Raw genomic sequence first — 15,273 nt, 5'->3', positions numbered from 1 at the left:
TGGGAGGAGAGGGATGATGTCTTAATAAAGATAAAATATCACTAATGGATAACTGGACAGAACCCAAAACTAATGGTGTTTCAGAGTGAGTGAAAAGGCTTCTACAACCTACATGTTGTGATGTATTAGTCTGGTTGTTTTAGCTGTATGCATGTATGTATCGTTATTAGTGTTAATGTCAAACTACAATGTTGAGATATTGACTCAGAATAGTTAGCTTACAGTGGTAGATCATCAAGATGAAACCGTTTGGTATGGAAAGTACAGGGAGAGTGACAGTGTCATAGGAAATGTTGTTTAGATTCTTATCATGCCTATACTGTATGTCTCTCAGCAGTCTGGGCCACTCCTCTTGGCTCAGAAGGAAAGACTTGCTCTTGAGATGAGCCTTGTCAGACAGGCTTAAGTGGCACCAGGAAATTGCATTATTTTAACTCCAGCAGCACAAGTTCACCTACTCTCTGATTAGGTGAGATTTCAAGATAAATCTCTCCCTATGTAATTAGAGGTAAACCAGGCCACCAATTCTGGAGTTTCTCTTGGAGTGAACTAACACTGTTTACTTTTCAAAAAAAGGAAAAGAGACCAAATTATTTACAGATATACAGGTACACCACAACCAAACTCATTCACTCCCCATGTTACATTACCCAGATACCACAGCAGGTCAATGAGCCACAAACTGGTGGTATGGTGTTGCTGGAAGTAAGGCCGTGTGAACTAGAAAACAAAGTACCCTTCATGTGCAGTAGTAGAAAAAACATTTCACACACTGCTGATTTCTGGAATTCCTAAGTAGTGAGCAAGTGTCTAAAACAGGATTTCCAAAATTCGGTCCTGGGTGGATGTTTTGTTTTTCCCTATCACTAACCACAGGATGTTGGTGGCTTTGATTATTTGAACCAGCTGTGTAGTGCTTGGGCAAAAAAACAAAAAGTGCACATAAAGTGGGCCCCACCAGGAAGTGTCAAGGATGTGCACCAATTCACTCATGGAAATAATTCTGATTTATTAACTGATTTATTAAGCTTTTCCAAAGTTGGCCTACCATATCGGCATGAAAATATTAACTTAGACAACATTTTAGGATCTAAGCCCAGTGATCTCATTAGTGTATTTCTAACGATCTGCATTATCAAATGTTGAGTTATACTTAATAAATGAGGTTGGCAGACTGCAGAGCATCTCTGAAGTTCAGATCAGAAGACTGACCCAGCTCAGAATATTCTCTATATTATTCAACAATTTAATACACATAAACATCAATCAAACACAAACATACTGTAAATGCTGCCTTGATTTGTGAAAGCTCTTATTTCGAAACAGGCTAGAGCTGAGTGAGGGATCATAAAGTACAGGACATTTGCTCTCTGGAAGTGTGTGAGAGAGATTATAGCTGTGAATACTGTCGTGTGAGGTGATCACAACACTGACTGCTGCGCTCTCGAAGGGTGCTCCTTTGTACACAAACGAGATCCGGGAGCTGCCTGTTCTATTCCACAAACGCTCAGAAACGGTGAGGCAGAAAGCGGTGGGCGGAAAGAGAATTCAGGTTGTTGAAGACCCTAGGGAAGTTTCACTCTTCACTTGAAAGGAAATAACATTGAAGATTAAAGTCAAAGAAATTCCGTTTCCATAGATTAGTAGGTAAGTGGTTGGAAAAAGTTTGGTCAATATTTTCTGCACCTTTGTCCAGCTTCCTTCATGTCCAAACGAAAATAATTTGCTGGGCATTATATTCTCGTTTACTTAACTCAATTTAATGTACACTGGACTTAGTTTTACATGTTACTATAATGCGACAACAGGTTTTCGAGACATCGCCAATTAATCCTCGAGGCTCGAGCACCTGGTGCGATTTGAAGAACCGAAAGGACAAATTTTCTTCACCCCCATTCTCTGTATAGGGTCTACTTTGGCAGTTCTATATCATATAGAGATATAGCTGTCAAACTCTAGGCGGCATTTGCCTTATCCCTACAGTTTTCAGCCATTCACGACTCATGTGAATTTAAATCCCGACGCTGTTTCAACGTTTTGAAACGTCATATCGTCGCTTGCTGTGGCCTTTGCATTAGCGAGAAAGAATCCTTCAAATAGAAAAAAACGCACAGATCTATACAGCTATGGGTGCCTCCATCTGACAAAACTACACCTCCCGAGTTACGCTTACATACAGGTGTTCAGAAAACGCTCCGTAGCTAATTAGCACAGGTGGTCGCCTCTTATCTTCAGTAAACAAGCTCTGTAACATGGAGATATGGCCTTGTGGGAACACTAACCACAGGAGGTTGGTGGCACCTTAATTGGGGGGGGACAGGCTCGTGCTAATGGCTGGAGTGGAATGGTTAAAATGCATCAAACACATAGGTTTCATGTGTTTTGATGCCATTCACTCCTTTCCAGCCATTATTATGAGTCGTCCATATCTGACACCAACCCTATCAAGGTGTATCAATTCAACCTTTTTAAATGATTTCTCACTGATATGAAAGATAAGGTCCTGTATGCTTCCAAAACAGACGCTTGTTAATGTTCAGATTGAGCATCGGGGCTCTTAACAAAACTCCCCCATACAGAAGATGCCTTTGTCCAATGATTTATGTGTAATGTAATGAAACTGAGAGTCATGATCAAGGGCGTATAGAGATGTAGAATGGACACTGGACAACTTTCAATATGATGGGTAGAGAGTGAGTTGACAAGTATAGGCCTACTTATTGTGCTATTAATTTGAGCTTGTCCAGGTATACTGAAACCACTCAATTTTACTAACCTACTTCCTTCACCTGTGTTTACGACCATTCTTTAATAGGGAACAGACAGCTGCCAACCAATCAAGAGCTAATTTCCTATAACAGCCAGGGACCTTACTCTGCAAACAGTGCCAGCTGAGAGACCACAATAGGCCTATTCACCATAATGGCCTCTTTTATTTGTTTTACAGAACGAATGCTTCTCCAGTGCATAAAAAATGACTCCCATTTCAACTCTACTAAGTGGAGGCCTGTTCTGTGATGACAGTGATGTAAAATCTGTCCCGTCAGAGATGTACCCGATTATTGTGGCAGATGGTGGCGTGCCAGTATTAAATTCATCACCCCCTGGTCAAAGTGATCTAGTGCTACTTGTCCACAAAGAGTTTTGGCCATGTGTTTCTCAACACTTCATCATCCAGTAACTTTGGTCTCTAATATCTTAGAATAATTTGGACAGTATGACTGCAGCATTGGGATGGATTATATAATATTATTATTGTACAATGGGATATTGAATTGAGTGATATTGGATAGTGTAGGCTACTCATTGCCTCAGCAGCACAACAGTTGTCACAGATTTAGGGTAGAAAAACAGTTTCCCAAAATATTATTTTGCCTCAAGACTTCTTGAGCCACAGTGTAAATGTGCATGATGTGACCAGGATTTAGCAGGCTTATGTTCTGAGAGGAAAACAACATTTGATCCAATGGGTTTCCCGCATATTCTTTGTACACACAGTGTGGGACCTATGATCCAATGACTTTAGACCCACAAAGCAATGGTCAGATGAAAGTTTGATTGGTGCCATGTGATAGGGGATTATAGTACAGACCTGCCTTTTGCACAGAATCATTTTGGCCTTTACATCATACATTTACTGCACAGATCATCCCCCATGTTACAAGTAAGGGGCAGTGGACTCACTCGCACACCCCTATAATCTCGGTGGGCACAAACATGGAATCATAGAGATACAGCTTCAACAAGAGATTTTCTTTGCCCCACAAGTGTCTGTGGACTAGAGGTCGACCGATTTAATAGGAATGACCAATTTAATTAGGGCCGATTTTCAAGTTTTCATAACAATTGGTAATCTGCATTTTTGGACACCGGTTATGGCCGATTACATTTACTCCACGAGGAGACTGCGTGGCAGGCTGACTACCTGTTATGCGAGTGCAGCAAGGAGCCATGGTAAGGTGCTAGCTAGCATTAAACGTATCTTATAAAAAACAATAAATCTTAACATAATCACTAGTGAACTACACATGGTTAATGATATTACTAGTTTATCTAGCTTGTCCTGCTTTGCATATAATCAATGTGGTGCCTGTTAATTTATCATTGAATCACAGCCTACTTCATCAAACGGGTGATTTAACAAGCGCTTTCGCAAAAAAAGCACTGTTGTTGCACCAATGTGTACCTAACCATAAACATCAACACCTTTCTTAAAATCAATACACAAGTATATATTTTTAAATCTGCATATTTAGTTAATATTGCCTGCTAACATGAATTTCTTTTAACTAGGGAAATTGTGTCACTTCTCTTGCGTTCTGTGCAACAGAGTCAGGGTATATGCAGCAGTTTGGTCCGCTTGGCTCGTTGCGAATTGTGTGAAGACCATTTCTTTCTAACAAATACAGCCAACTTCGCCAAACGGGGGAAGATTTAACAAAAGCGCATTTGCGAAAAAAGCACAATCGTTGCACGAATGTACCGAACCATAAACATCAATGCCTTTTTAAAAATCAATACACAGAAATATATATTTTTTTAAACCTGCATATTTAGTTAAAAGAAATTCATGTTAGCAGGCAATATTAAACTAGAGAAATTGTGTCACTTCTCTTGCGTTCATTGCATGCAGAGTCAGGGTATATGCAACAGTTTGGGCCGCCTGGCTCGTTGCAAACTAATTTGCCAGAATTGTACGTGATTATGACATAACATTGAAGGTTGTGCAATGTAACAATGTAACAGCACTTTACTGCGTTTGCCAGCAGCTCTTCGCTGTGCTTCAAGCGTTGCGCTGTTTATGACTTCAAGCCTATCAACTCCCGAGATTAAGCTGGCAATACTAAAGTACCTATTAGAACATCCAATAGTCAAAGGTATATGAAATACAAATGGTATAGAGAGAAATAGTCCTATTATAACTACAGCCTAAAACTTCTTACCTGGGAATATTGAAGACTCATATGAAAGCTGGTGGTTCCTTTTAACATGTTCTCATGTTCTGAGCAAGGAACTTACACGTTAGCTTTTTTTACATGGCACATATTGCACTTTTACTTTCTTCTCCAACACTTGGTTTTTACATTATTTAAACCAAATTGAACATGTTTCATTATTTATTTGAGACTAAATAGATTTTATTGATGTATTAAGTTAAAAAATTGTTAATTGTTCATTCAGTATTGTTGTAATTGTCATTATTACATACATATATATATATATATATATGTAATAATGACAATTACAACAATACTGAATGAACAATTAACAATTTTTTAACTTAATACATCAATAAAATCTATTTAGTCTCAAATAAATAATGAAACATGTTCAATTTGGTTTAAATAATGTAAAAACCAAGTGTTGGAGAAGAAAGTAAAAGTGCAATATGTGCCATGTAAAAAAAGCTAACGTGTAAGTTCCTTGCTCAGAACATGAGATATATATATATATATATATATATATATTATATATATATATATATATATATATTAAATAAATAAAAATGTGTCGATTTAATCGGTATCGTCTTTTTTTGGTCCTTCAATAATCGGTATCAGCTTTTTTTTCGTCCTCCAATAATCGGTATTGGCGTTGAAAAATCATAATCGGTCGACCTCTACTGTGGACCGTCCTCTACATTCCCCTTTGATGTTAAATATCACTACTTCTTAAGATGGCCATGCTGAGCTAGCTGGCCTGGCCCACTGATGGGCCTGGCGGCTATGTTCTTGACCGGTTTTCAAGGAGACAGTCCTCATCAGAAGGAAGCTGTGGTGTGCAGCCCTGATTGTTCAGCTGAGGATGAGGGGGGAGACCATGGACTCTCCTTTCACACCCATTCCTTGCAGTCATTACACCCACTTTTAGGAACGAGTGACAGACACTAAAAGGTCTTTATGGTGTGCAATTTGATACCCAGTGGCAGATGCTGCAGCCTGCAAGTGACTGAGTCATAATAGCTATGATGAGTAGGTTTTGAAAACTCCCCGCAACATACTGGATCATAACAATTTAGGGGACCGGGCCTGGCCTGTTGATTTTACCTACCAACTGTTGAGTTGTATTGGTATGAAATTCAAAGATTCATATCAAATGTTATTAGTCACATGCGCCAACTACAACAGGTAGACCTTAGTGAAATGCTTACTTACGAGCCCCTAACCTGATGATTTGTTGTTTAATTCACCCTGAGCTGTAGTATCACCTCTCACACCTCTGCCTTCCCTTCTAGATGGCGTCAGTGAATGACTCTCGCCTTCAGCAGCAGCCTGCCCAGAAGGATGCGGCTGACCAGAACTTTGACTACATGTTCAAGCTGCTGATCATTGGCAACAGCAGTGTGGGGAAGACCAGCTTCCTGTTCCGCTATGCTGATGACTCCTTCACCCCAGCCTTTGTCTCCACCGTGGGCATAGACTTCAAGGTCAAGACCGTCTTCCGCAATGAGAAAAGGATAAAGCTACAGATATGGGTGAGTTAGCCTTATGCATTTTGTCTCACATGCCAGCTATGGTCTCTACAACATGATTGCCACCTTTGTGCCACATTTTTGCCACCATAGTGGACTCTCATACACATCCCATCAAGAGGAAAGTTGTCCTCTGTATTAAACCAGAATATAAATCCATAGACCAAATCCTTCACTATTGAATTGAGTTTTTCTGACAGGTGGCTGATAATTATATAGTGGGTCAATCACAAACTTTCATCTGCAAGGCCCTTGCATTTTACACAGTGGTGTAAAAATACTTTGAAGTACTACTTAAGTCATTGTTTGGAGGTAGTTTACTTTACAATACATTTTTGACAAATTTTAATCCATTTTATTCCAAAGAAAATATGTACTTTTTACTCCCATACACTTTCCTTGACACCCAAAAGTATACATTACATTTCGAATGCTCAGTAAAGACCTCAATATGGTCCAATTCACACACCTATCAATATAATGCCTCTGGTGAACTCACTAAACACAAATACTGCATTTTTAAAAGATGTCTGAGTGTTGGAGTGTACCCCTGGCTTTCTGTAAATCACGCCATCGGCTTTGCTTAATATAAGGAATTAGATTTATAGCATGTCATTTTTTACCTTTACTCAAGTATGACAATTTAGTCATTTTTCCACCAATGATTTTACCCTCCGTCTCTCTCGTATGTTTTGCAGAAAACTTGGTTTCTCATCTCAAGCTACTGCAGTGTGTTGTTGCTGCTTGTACCACATGCTCTCGAGACTAAGGCTGTGTTTGGACAGGCAGACCAATTCTGATCCATTTTCCACTTATTGGTCTTTTGACCAACCACATCAGATCTTTTTCAGAGCTGAACTGATTGGTCAAAAGAACTGATTGGAAAAAAATATCATGTTCTGTGGAAATACTAGAATTACAGGGCTACCAGAAGTGTACAATTTGTTACAATGTAGCCTAGTACCTTGACGTCTGAAAGTGTTTCAAGGTAAACTATTTCACCGTACATTGAATGCTGTTTAAACAAGACAAACACCCTATATGGTATTGTATTCAATCAAGATGAATCAGCAGCAACCGTGTCCACACCAATGTACACACCAAAACCAAGCTGACTGACGCACTGACCCTGTTTCCACCTAGGACACGTGATTTGGCTTAATGTTGTCAGTGGTGCCTGGGATCACTGAATGCCATCTGATGAGTTTCAAATCAGAGAAGAATAAAACCCTCCTCAGTTTGCCTCATACATTGGAGGTGTGGAAGTAGCAACCATGTCCAATAAATGAGCCCTGGCTTCGAGAGCAAGTATACAGTTAATGAACAACCCTATGTGGAATGGCCAGGGGCGTTTAATCCGCAGTGTCCTGTTTTCACTCAAACCCTCTTGAGCCTCGCCTCTCTATAAAGAGTATACAGGTGGTGCCCTGTCCACACTGCTGCAAGCTTTCCTCCACATGTGTGGCATGAGAAGGGCTTGAAATGATTTTTTTATCATGGTTTTAAAAATGAGTTTAATTTGAAGCCTTCTATAGTACCATTATGGTTCTACTTTCTCAACCTGAACCATACTGTTTATTCTAGGAGGATACACCACATGGCAATATGTTAACTACACAATGACACACCTGGTGTCGGAACCACAAAGCCCAGGGCTTAGAGTGTCCCTGCTTTGTGTGGGCGGCAGGACCAGGTGACGCATGCTGAGAAGGGTCCTAGTGACATCAATGGCTCTGACCCCCAACCATTTTACACTCATTGTCATCATGCATATGCTTTTGGACAGTATTTTCTTTACTTGTTGTATAGATAGTTATGGAGACAGTGTGAGCCATGGGGAAAGTGTATTTGGTTAGTGCTACTGTAAGATACATTACCCTGCCAAATATTTGATCATGTCTGCTCATATCAGGTAAGATATGCATCTGGTATCCTTCATTCATAAATTAAACAAAAATGACCCTGAGATGACGCAGACTCTCCTTCTGGGTAACGTCATTTAACAGAAGTACACCGCTGCCGATACACCGACTCACACACTTATAGAGCACTTGTGTCTCTAGCCCAGCACCTGCTCTCAGTTAAGAATAGCTCTATTTTTTGCAATCTCTAAATCGGTGGCAGTTCGTTCGGGCTGACTACCCTGCACACTATTAGCCCTAATGAAACATTCATAACCCCCCCCCACTATTCAGTGATGTAAAGTCCTCCAATGCAAATGAGGGACCCAGGCCAGGTTACCAAGCGACGGCCAAGGATAGTTGCCGTGCCAATTTAATCTCCTCACCTGCTTGACTATTTTTTTTCATGTTAACCTTTTCCAGGGAAGCAACTCTGACATCACACTCAACCTCTACTTAATTGAAAGATGTTTCCGATAAACAGGTCTCTACAGCTCTGCGGCACCAGAGAGCTGTTATCGACATCTGACGCTCTCCGTGTTCTTTTTGTTCTTACTGGGTTTTTGTTAGTGGGCCAGGGTTTGTTGTTTGACAAGAAGTTATGTTGATGGACATGGCAAATGTAGGTGTTACTCTGTTTAATCATGTATCTGACACTTTAATTTCTAATAGTCTGAAGTTAACAGTGGCTTTGGGTGGGAAGGTTTCGGCTGATAGGACAATTTAAAGGACAAAGCACTATCACAGAAATATGTTTATTTATGTCAAATATCTATTTTGTATGTTAACAAAAAAACATGAATTGTAGTCTTTTCTAGACCTGAATATTTACAAGCGTATACACACTAGAGGTCGACCGATTAATCGGAATGGCCGATTTCAAGTTTTCATAACAATCGGTATTTTTGGATGCCAATTTTGCAAAAAAAAGTTTTTTTTATACCTTTATTTAAGTAGGCAGGTCAGTTAAGAACACATTTTTATTTTCAATGACGGCCTAGGAACGGTGGGTTAACTGCCTTGTTCAGGGGCAGAACGACAGATTTTTACCTTGTCTGCTCAGGGATTCTATCTTGCAACCTTACAGTTAACTAGTCCAACGCTCTAACTACCTGCCTCACAAGGAGCCTGTTGCGCGAATGCCGTAAGAAGCCAAGGTAAGTTGCTAGCTAGCATTAAACTTATCTCATAAAAAACTATCAATCAATCAATCATAATCACTAGTTATAACTACACATGGTTGATGATATTACTAGTTTATCTAGCGTGTCCTGCGTTGCATATAATCGATGCGGTGCGCATTCGCGAAAAAGGACTGTCGTTGCTCCAACGTGTACCTAACCATAAACATCAATGCCTTTCTTAAAATCAATACACAGAAGTATATATTTTTAAACCTGCATATTTAGCTAAAAGGGATGCCATCCTTCAGATAAAATATGGAACGGTTCCATATTTCACTGAAATAATATACGTTTTGTTTTCGAAATGATAGTTTCCGTATTCGACCATATTAATGACCAAAGGCTCGTATTTCTGTGTGTTTATTATGTTATAATTAAGTCTATGATTTGATAGAGCAGTCTGATGGAGCGATGGTAGGCACCAGCAGGCTCGTAAGCATTCATTCAAACAGCACTTTCCTGGGTTTTGCCAGCAGCTCTTCGCTGTGCTTCAAGCATTGCGCTGTTTATGACTTCAAGCCTATCAACTCCCGAGATTAGGCTGGTGTAACCGATGTGAAATGGCTAGCTAGTTAGCAGGGTGCGCGCTAATAACGTTTCAAACATCACTCGCTCTGAGACTTGGAGTGGTTGTTCCCCTTGCAGAGGGGAACGGCTTTTGTGGAGCGATCGGTAACGCTGCTTCGAGGATGGCGGTTGTCGATGTGTTCCTGGTTCGAGCCCAGGTAGCGGCGAGGAGAGGGATGGAAGCTATACTGTTACACTGGCAATACTAAAGTGCCTATAAGAACATCCAATAGTCAAAGAGAGAAATAGTATAGAGAGAAATAGTCCTATAATTCCTATAATAACTACAACCTAAAACGTCTTACCTGGGAATATTGAAGACTCGTGTTAAAAGGAACCACCAGCTTTCATATGTTCTCATGTTCTGAACAAGGAACTTAAACGTTAGCTTTCTTACATGGCACATATTGCACTTTTACTTTCTTCAACAAACACTTTGTTTTTGCATTATTTAAACCAAATTGAACATGTTTCATTATTTATTTGAGGCGAAATTGATTTTATTGATGTGTTATAAGTTAAAAGTTAAGTTAATTAAGTTAATTAAGTTATTAAGTTAAAATAAGTGTTCATTCAGTATTGTTGTAATTGTCATTATTACAAATAAAAGAAAATTAAAATCGACCGATTAAATCGGTATCGGCTTTTTTTGGTCTTCCAATAATCGGTATCGGCGTTGAAAAATCATAGTCGGGGCCTCCTGGGTGGCGCAGTGCCATCAGAGTCCCTGGGTTTGCGCCCAGGCTCTGTCGTAACCGGCCGCGACTGGGAGGTCCGTGGGGCGACGCACAATTGGCCTAGCGTCGTCTGGGTTAGGGAGGGCTTGGTCGGTGGGGATGTCCTTGTCTCATCGCGCACCAGCGACTCCTGTGGCGGGCCGGGCGCGGTGCGCGCTAACCAAGGAATCCAGGTGCACGGTGTAGCCTCCGACACATTGGTGCGGCTGGCTTCCGGGTTGGATGCGCGCTGTGTTAAGAAGCAGTGCGGCTGGTTGGGTTGTGTATCGGAGGACGCATGACTTTCAACCTTCTCTCTCCCGAGCCCGTACGGGAGTTGTAGCGATGAGACAAGATAGTAGCTACTACAACAATTGGACACCACGAAAATTGGGGAGAAAAAGGGGTAAAAAATAAAATAAAAAAAATCATAGTCGGTCGACCTCTAATACACACACACATTCACCTCTAGCGTCTCAAGTCTGTTGGTCTTAGTCAATATTGCCCCCTTCTGGTCTCACAAAATACCACACAATTTAACATGTTCCCAAACCCAACCTGTAAAGAATGACCATCCATCATGTTCCCCACAGGACACAGCGGGACAGGAGCGCTACCGTACCATCACCACAGCCTACTACAGAGGAGCCATGGGCTTCCTGCTCATGTATGACATTACCAACCAGGACTCCTTCAACGCAGTTCAGGACTGGTGAGTGAAAGGTGGAAGGTTCCATCATTTCCATATTGACCCTGCTGCCTTCTCAGACTGTGTATTCGTCTACTCTCACCTCGGTCATACAGGGCAACTCAGATTAAGACATACTCTTGGGACAACGCACAGGTGATCCTGGTGGGAAACAAGTGTGAACTGGAGGATGACAGGCTAGTCCCCACAGAGGATAGCCAGAGACTGGCCAAAGATCTTGGTGAGTACCATCCACAACAGCATGCAGTCTTCGCAAAGACTATACACAAAGAGGTCACACTACCACAGCATACTGACCTCATGAGAACACACTTACACACCGATATAGCAGGGGACACCGAAACCCTTAAGCCTAAATATCTCATCTGCTTTTCTTGAAATCTCTCCACAGTAAGTAATTACTCTACTCAATTTCCCCATCTCTGTCTGACAGGGTACCAGTTCTTCGAGGCCAGCGCCAAGGACAACATCAACGTGAAGCAGGTGTTTGAGCGGCTGGTAGACGTCATCTGTGAGAAGATGAACGAGAGCATGGGCGGAGATGCCAACATGTTGTCCAATCACAGGAGTACCAGTCTACAGGACTCGCCTCCAGAGAACCATGGGGGCTGTGGCTGCTAAATCCCACCTCATTTCTCCTCACAGCCCCACACTAAACCCCGTCACTGTGCCTGAAGTATAGAGAGTACACCTCACAAACTACACCCCAATCTCACACCCCCTAACACAGCCACTACAGTGAAAACCATAAAGCAGCTAGCTGAGATAACCATCGGTCCCCTCCCCTCGGTCCATCCAGTGTTATCCCACATATCCCCTGTTCTAGTTTCTGTATTCCCGGAAAAGGCCCCATCTCTCTTGTGTACTGTGCCCCCCCACAGCCTCTACCACATGGCATCCCCTCTGCTCTTCTGGCACAAAAAAAAATGTAAGTACTGTATTTATTGTGAGAAACCTTTTTAATGGCTTTATTTTTAAAGCAAAGCTAGTTCAAATCAGCTTAAAGAAGTGTCAATCTGAAGAAGATTTGTCATAATGAAATAGTTTCCAGTAGTCATTATTTTAGGTCATTGTTGTGTTCAGAGTTTAATGAATGAAAATATAATAGTTCAAGACTCAAACAGAGCAGAAGGTGCTTTTGTTTTGGATGCCCCCTGGCTAGATGCTCTGCTTTGAATGTATTCATTGGACTAAACTTCTCCGAATCCAAAACCGGACAGAAAACAGTACCCCAAAACCTGATAAAAAAAATACAACAAAAAAACGTTATCTGTCATATCCTTGATCAAAATCTAAATGTAACTGTTATTAATGAAGATGACATCATCCAGACAATCACAAAACAGAGTTATTCTGCTGCTTTGGCCTTTTGCTTCCTCATTCCCTGACCTCCATGCTTTACTCTGTGACACTGAATATGCTATTTTGCCATTTCCTCAGAATAATTGTGCACTACTATTCTTGAGACTTTCTTAACCACTACTGCTTATGAGAAAGAGAAGGTGAAAAAGTATGAGATTGTTCCAAACAATGTTAGAGCAATGTTGTGCTCCAGGATATTTGTCTGGGAGGAAGTCGTATAACACTAGTGACACTGACACGCGTCATGTGATCTGCTCTGGCATGTCCTCACTCACCCCTCTGTGCCTCCCCTTCCTACTCATTGTTCTTACAATTTCCAACCTGATTGCACAAGGCTTCAACAGTGTCCTGTAATCTGGATGTGCCAGTGTAAACTGCCTGCATTACTTGCATGATGTTACTGTACTGTTCTTACATCTAAATTACTGTCTATGAAGTAGCCTAATTAAAGCGTGGTGATTGGCCAAGCATGACACCCATGTTAATTCATTTTCCAAATCATATGCTTGAACAGAAAGACAAATGGTGCACCTAAAGCATGTACAGTACATTCCATTGTACTGCTTGGATGGCTTCAGTAGAAAAAATATTCATCTCTCCAACTGGACTGGAGAGACATGCATATCCCTGTTCTCCGGCCCTCTGTTACTCACAGACACTGCCATTTCCCTATCACTAGCCCCACACTGTTCTCCGGCCCTCTGTTACTCATAGACACTGCCATTTCCCTATCACTAGCCCCACACTGTTCTCCGGCCATCAGTTACTCACAGACACTGCCATTTCCCTATCACTAGCCCCACACTGTTCACTGGTCCTCTGTTACTCACAGACACTGCCATTTCCCTATCACTAGCCCCACACTGTTCACTGGTCCTCTGTTACTCACAGACACTGCCATTTCCCTATCACTAGCCCCACACTGTTCTCCGGCCCTCTGTTACTCACAGACACTGCCATTTCCCTATCACTAGCCCCACACTGTTCTCCGGCCCTCTGTTACTCACAGACACTGCCATTTCCCTATCACTAGCCCCACACTGTTCTCCGGCCATCAGTTACTCACAGACGCTGCCATTTCCCTATCACTAGCCCCACACTGTTCACTGGTCCTCTGTTACTCACAGACACTGCCATTTCCCTATCACTAGCCCCACACTGTTCACTGGCCATCAGTTAGGGACAGGCACGGTCTCGGCGTGATAGCAGCCTTGTGTTTTTACGCCAAAGCACTGCTAAAGCTGAGGGGTTGGGTCAAAGCCCGCCAAAAGTATTCATGGGCGCCTACTCTCTCCAATTGCTTATCACACCTATCCACCTGGAAGCACAGCTGATACTGACTCGTTGTTTGATATTAGCTGGCTGATTTGTATCAAGTGATCTCCTCTGTTCATCTCCTACCACAAGCAAGTGGTCTCCACTGTTCCTCTCCTACCACAAACAAGTGGTCTCCCCTGTTCATCTCCTACCACGAGCAAGTGGTCTCGTTGTGGTGTGAAACATTTGACTGGAGACTTAACTGTTAACCTTTTATAGCTGTGTAAAAACACTATACCCACATTACATCTGCATTATGCCCAAGTTGTAAAGCTTTCTCCTGGGTGGTGTTTGTCAGTGTATTTAAATAGTGTTTTTCTTTCTGCTGCTGAAGGTAACTGGATTGAAAGTGGTGAGGTTTTACTGAAAGTCCTGAGGAGAACTTCTCTAAATCACATGCTGATGCACTGATACCCAGTTTATCTAAATACTTCAATGTCAGTTGATTAAAAGGACCCATAACATATCTTTTGATAATTATGTTCATCTGAAGTTGTAAGTTTCTTTCTGTGGAATTGGTTAGTTTTTTGTGTAGTCTGGCATTCCATAGTTATATAGGAGGTTTGTTATACTATTAAGGGGGAACTATACTGTTGTGTCAATGTATATTTGTTTTGTTCCTATTTAAGGCTCTTTGTTTGATGGACAATCTTATTAGAAAAGGCATATACATTGCATGTGTTTATGAAAATAAAGACTTCATTACAAAATATAAAATCTTGAGTTGTCGTTTTATTGTGCAATCCTGATGCTAAAATCGTTTAGATGATTAGAAGTTGTGAAAGCACAACATCTATGCAGTCAAGCTGACAAAGGCTTGAGACCCATGCTCTATGTGGTTAGGTTAGTCTTCATGGTGATTTCATTAATAATTTATGGCCTTACGTCCTACCTCCCTTCCCATTTGGATAAGGGGGGGGGGGGGGGGGGTTGTGGTGTTTTTTTAATCTAACGACACAGAAAACCACACTGCTGTGGTCCTCCTCAACAATAAGAGGTTTCCTGGTGCCCTTTCCTGTCACCTACCAGTTAACCACAGCCTTTG

At 41.5% G+C, this 15,273-nt stretch overlaps 1 protein-coding gene across 1 annotated transcript; it reads left to right on the top strand.

The window, feature by feature from the left end:
* Nucleotides 1–1,387: 1,387 nt before the first annotated feature.
* On the top strand, nt 1,388–14,945 carry rab3db (RAB3D, member RAS oncogene family, b). Its single transcript, XM_021558113.2, has 5 exons — nt 1,388–1,647; nt 6,236–6,475; nt 11,434–11,552; nt 11,645–11,769; nt 11,983–14,945. Exons 2-5 carry the CDS (start codon nt 6,236–6,238, stop codon nt 12,168–12,170), a joined length of 672 nt encoding a protein of 223 aa, XP_021413788.1. The 5' UTR covers nt 1,388–1,647; the 3' UTR covers nt 12,171–14,945.
* The last annotated feature ends 328 nt before the right edge of the window (nt 14,946–15,273 follow it).

The sequence above is a fragment of the Oncorhynchus mykiss genome, chromosome 13 (assembly GCF_013265735.2).
Source record: "Oncorhynchus mykiss isolate Arlee chromosome 13, USDA_OmykA_1.1, whole genome shotgun sequence".
NCBI lineage: Eukaryota > Metazoa > Chordata > Actinopteri > Salmoniformes > Salmonidae > Oncorhynchus > Oncorhynchus mykiss.
Note: the sequence above shows the minus strand (reverse complement) of the source record. Positions and strands in the feature narration are given on the sequence as shown.

Bases quoted from the DNA above. Each gene is read 5' to 3' on its own strand.
- rab3db (XM_021558113.2), top strand. From the start codon at position 6,236: ATGGCGTCAGTGAATGACTCTCGCCTTCAGCAGCAGCCTGCCCAGAAG. The intron at 11,553-11,644 runs GTGAGTGAAAGG...TCGGTCATACAG, and splicing joins TTCAACGCAGTTCAGGACTG to GGCAACTCAGATTAAGACAT. The intron at 11,770-11,982 runs GTGAGTACCATC...TCTGTCTGACAG, and splicing joins GAGACTGGCCAAAGATCTTG to GGTACCAGTTCTTCGAGGCC.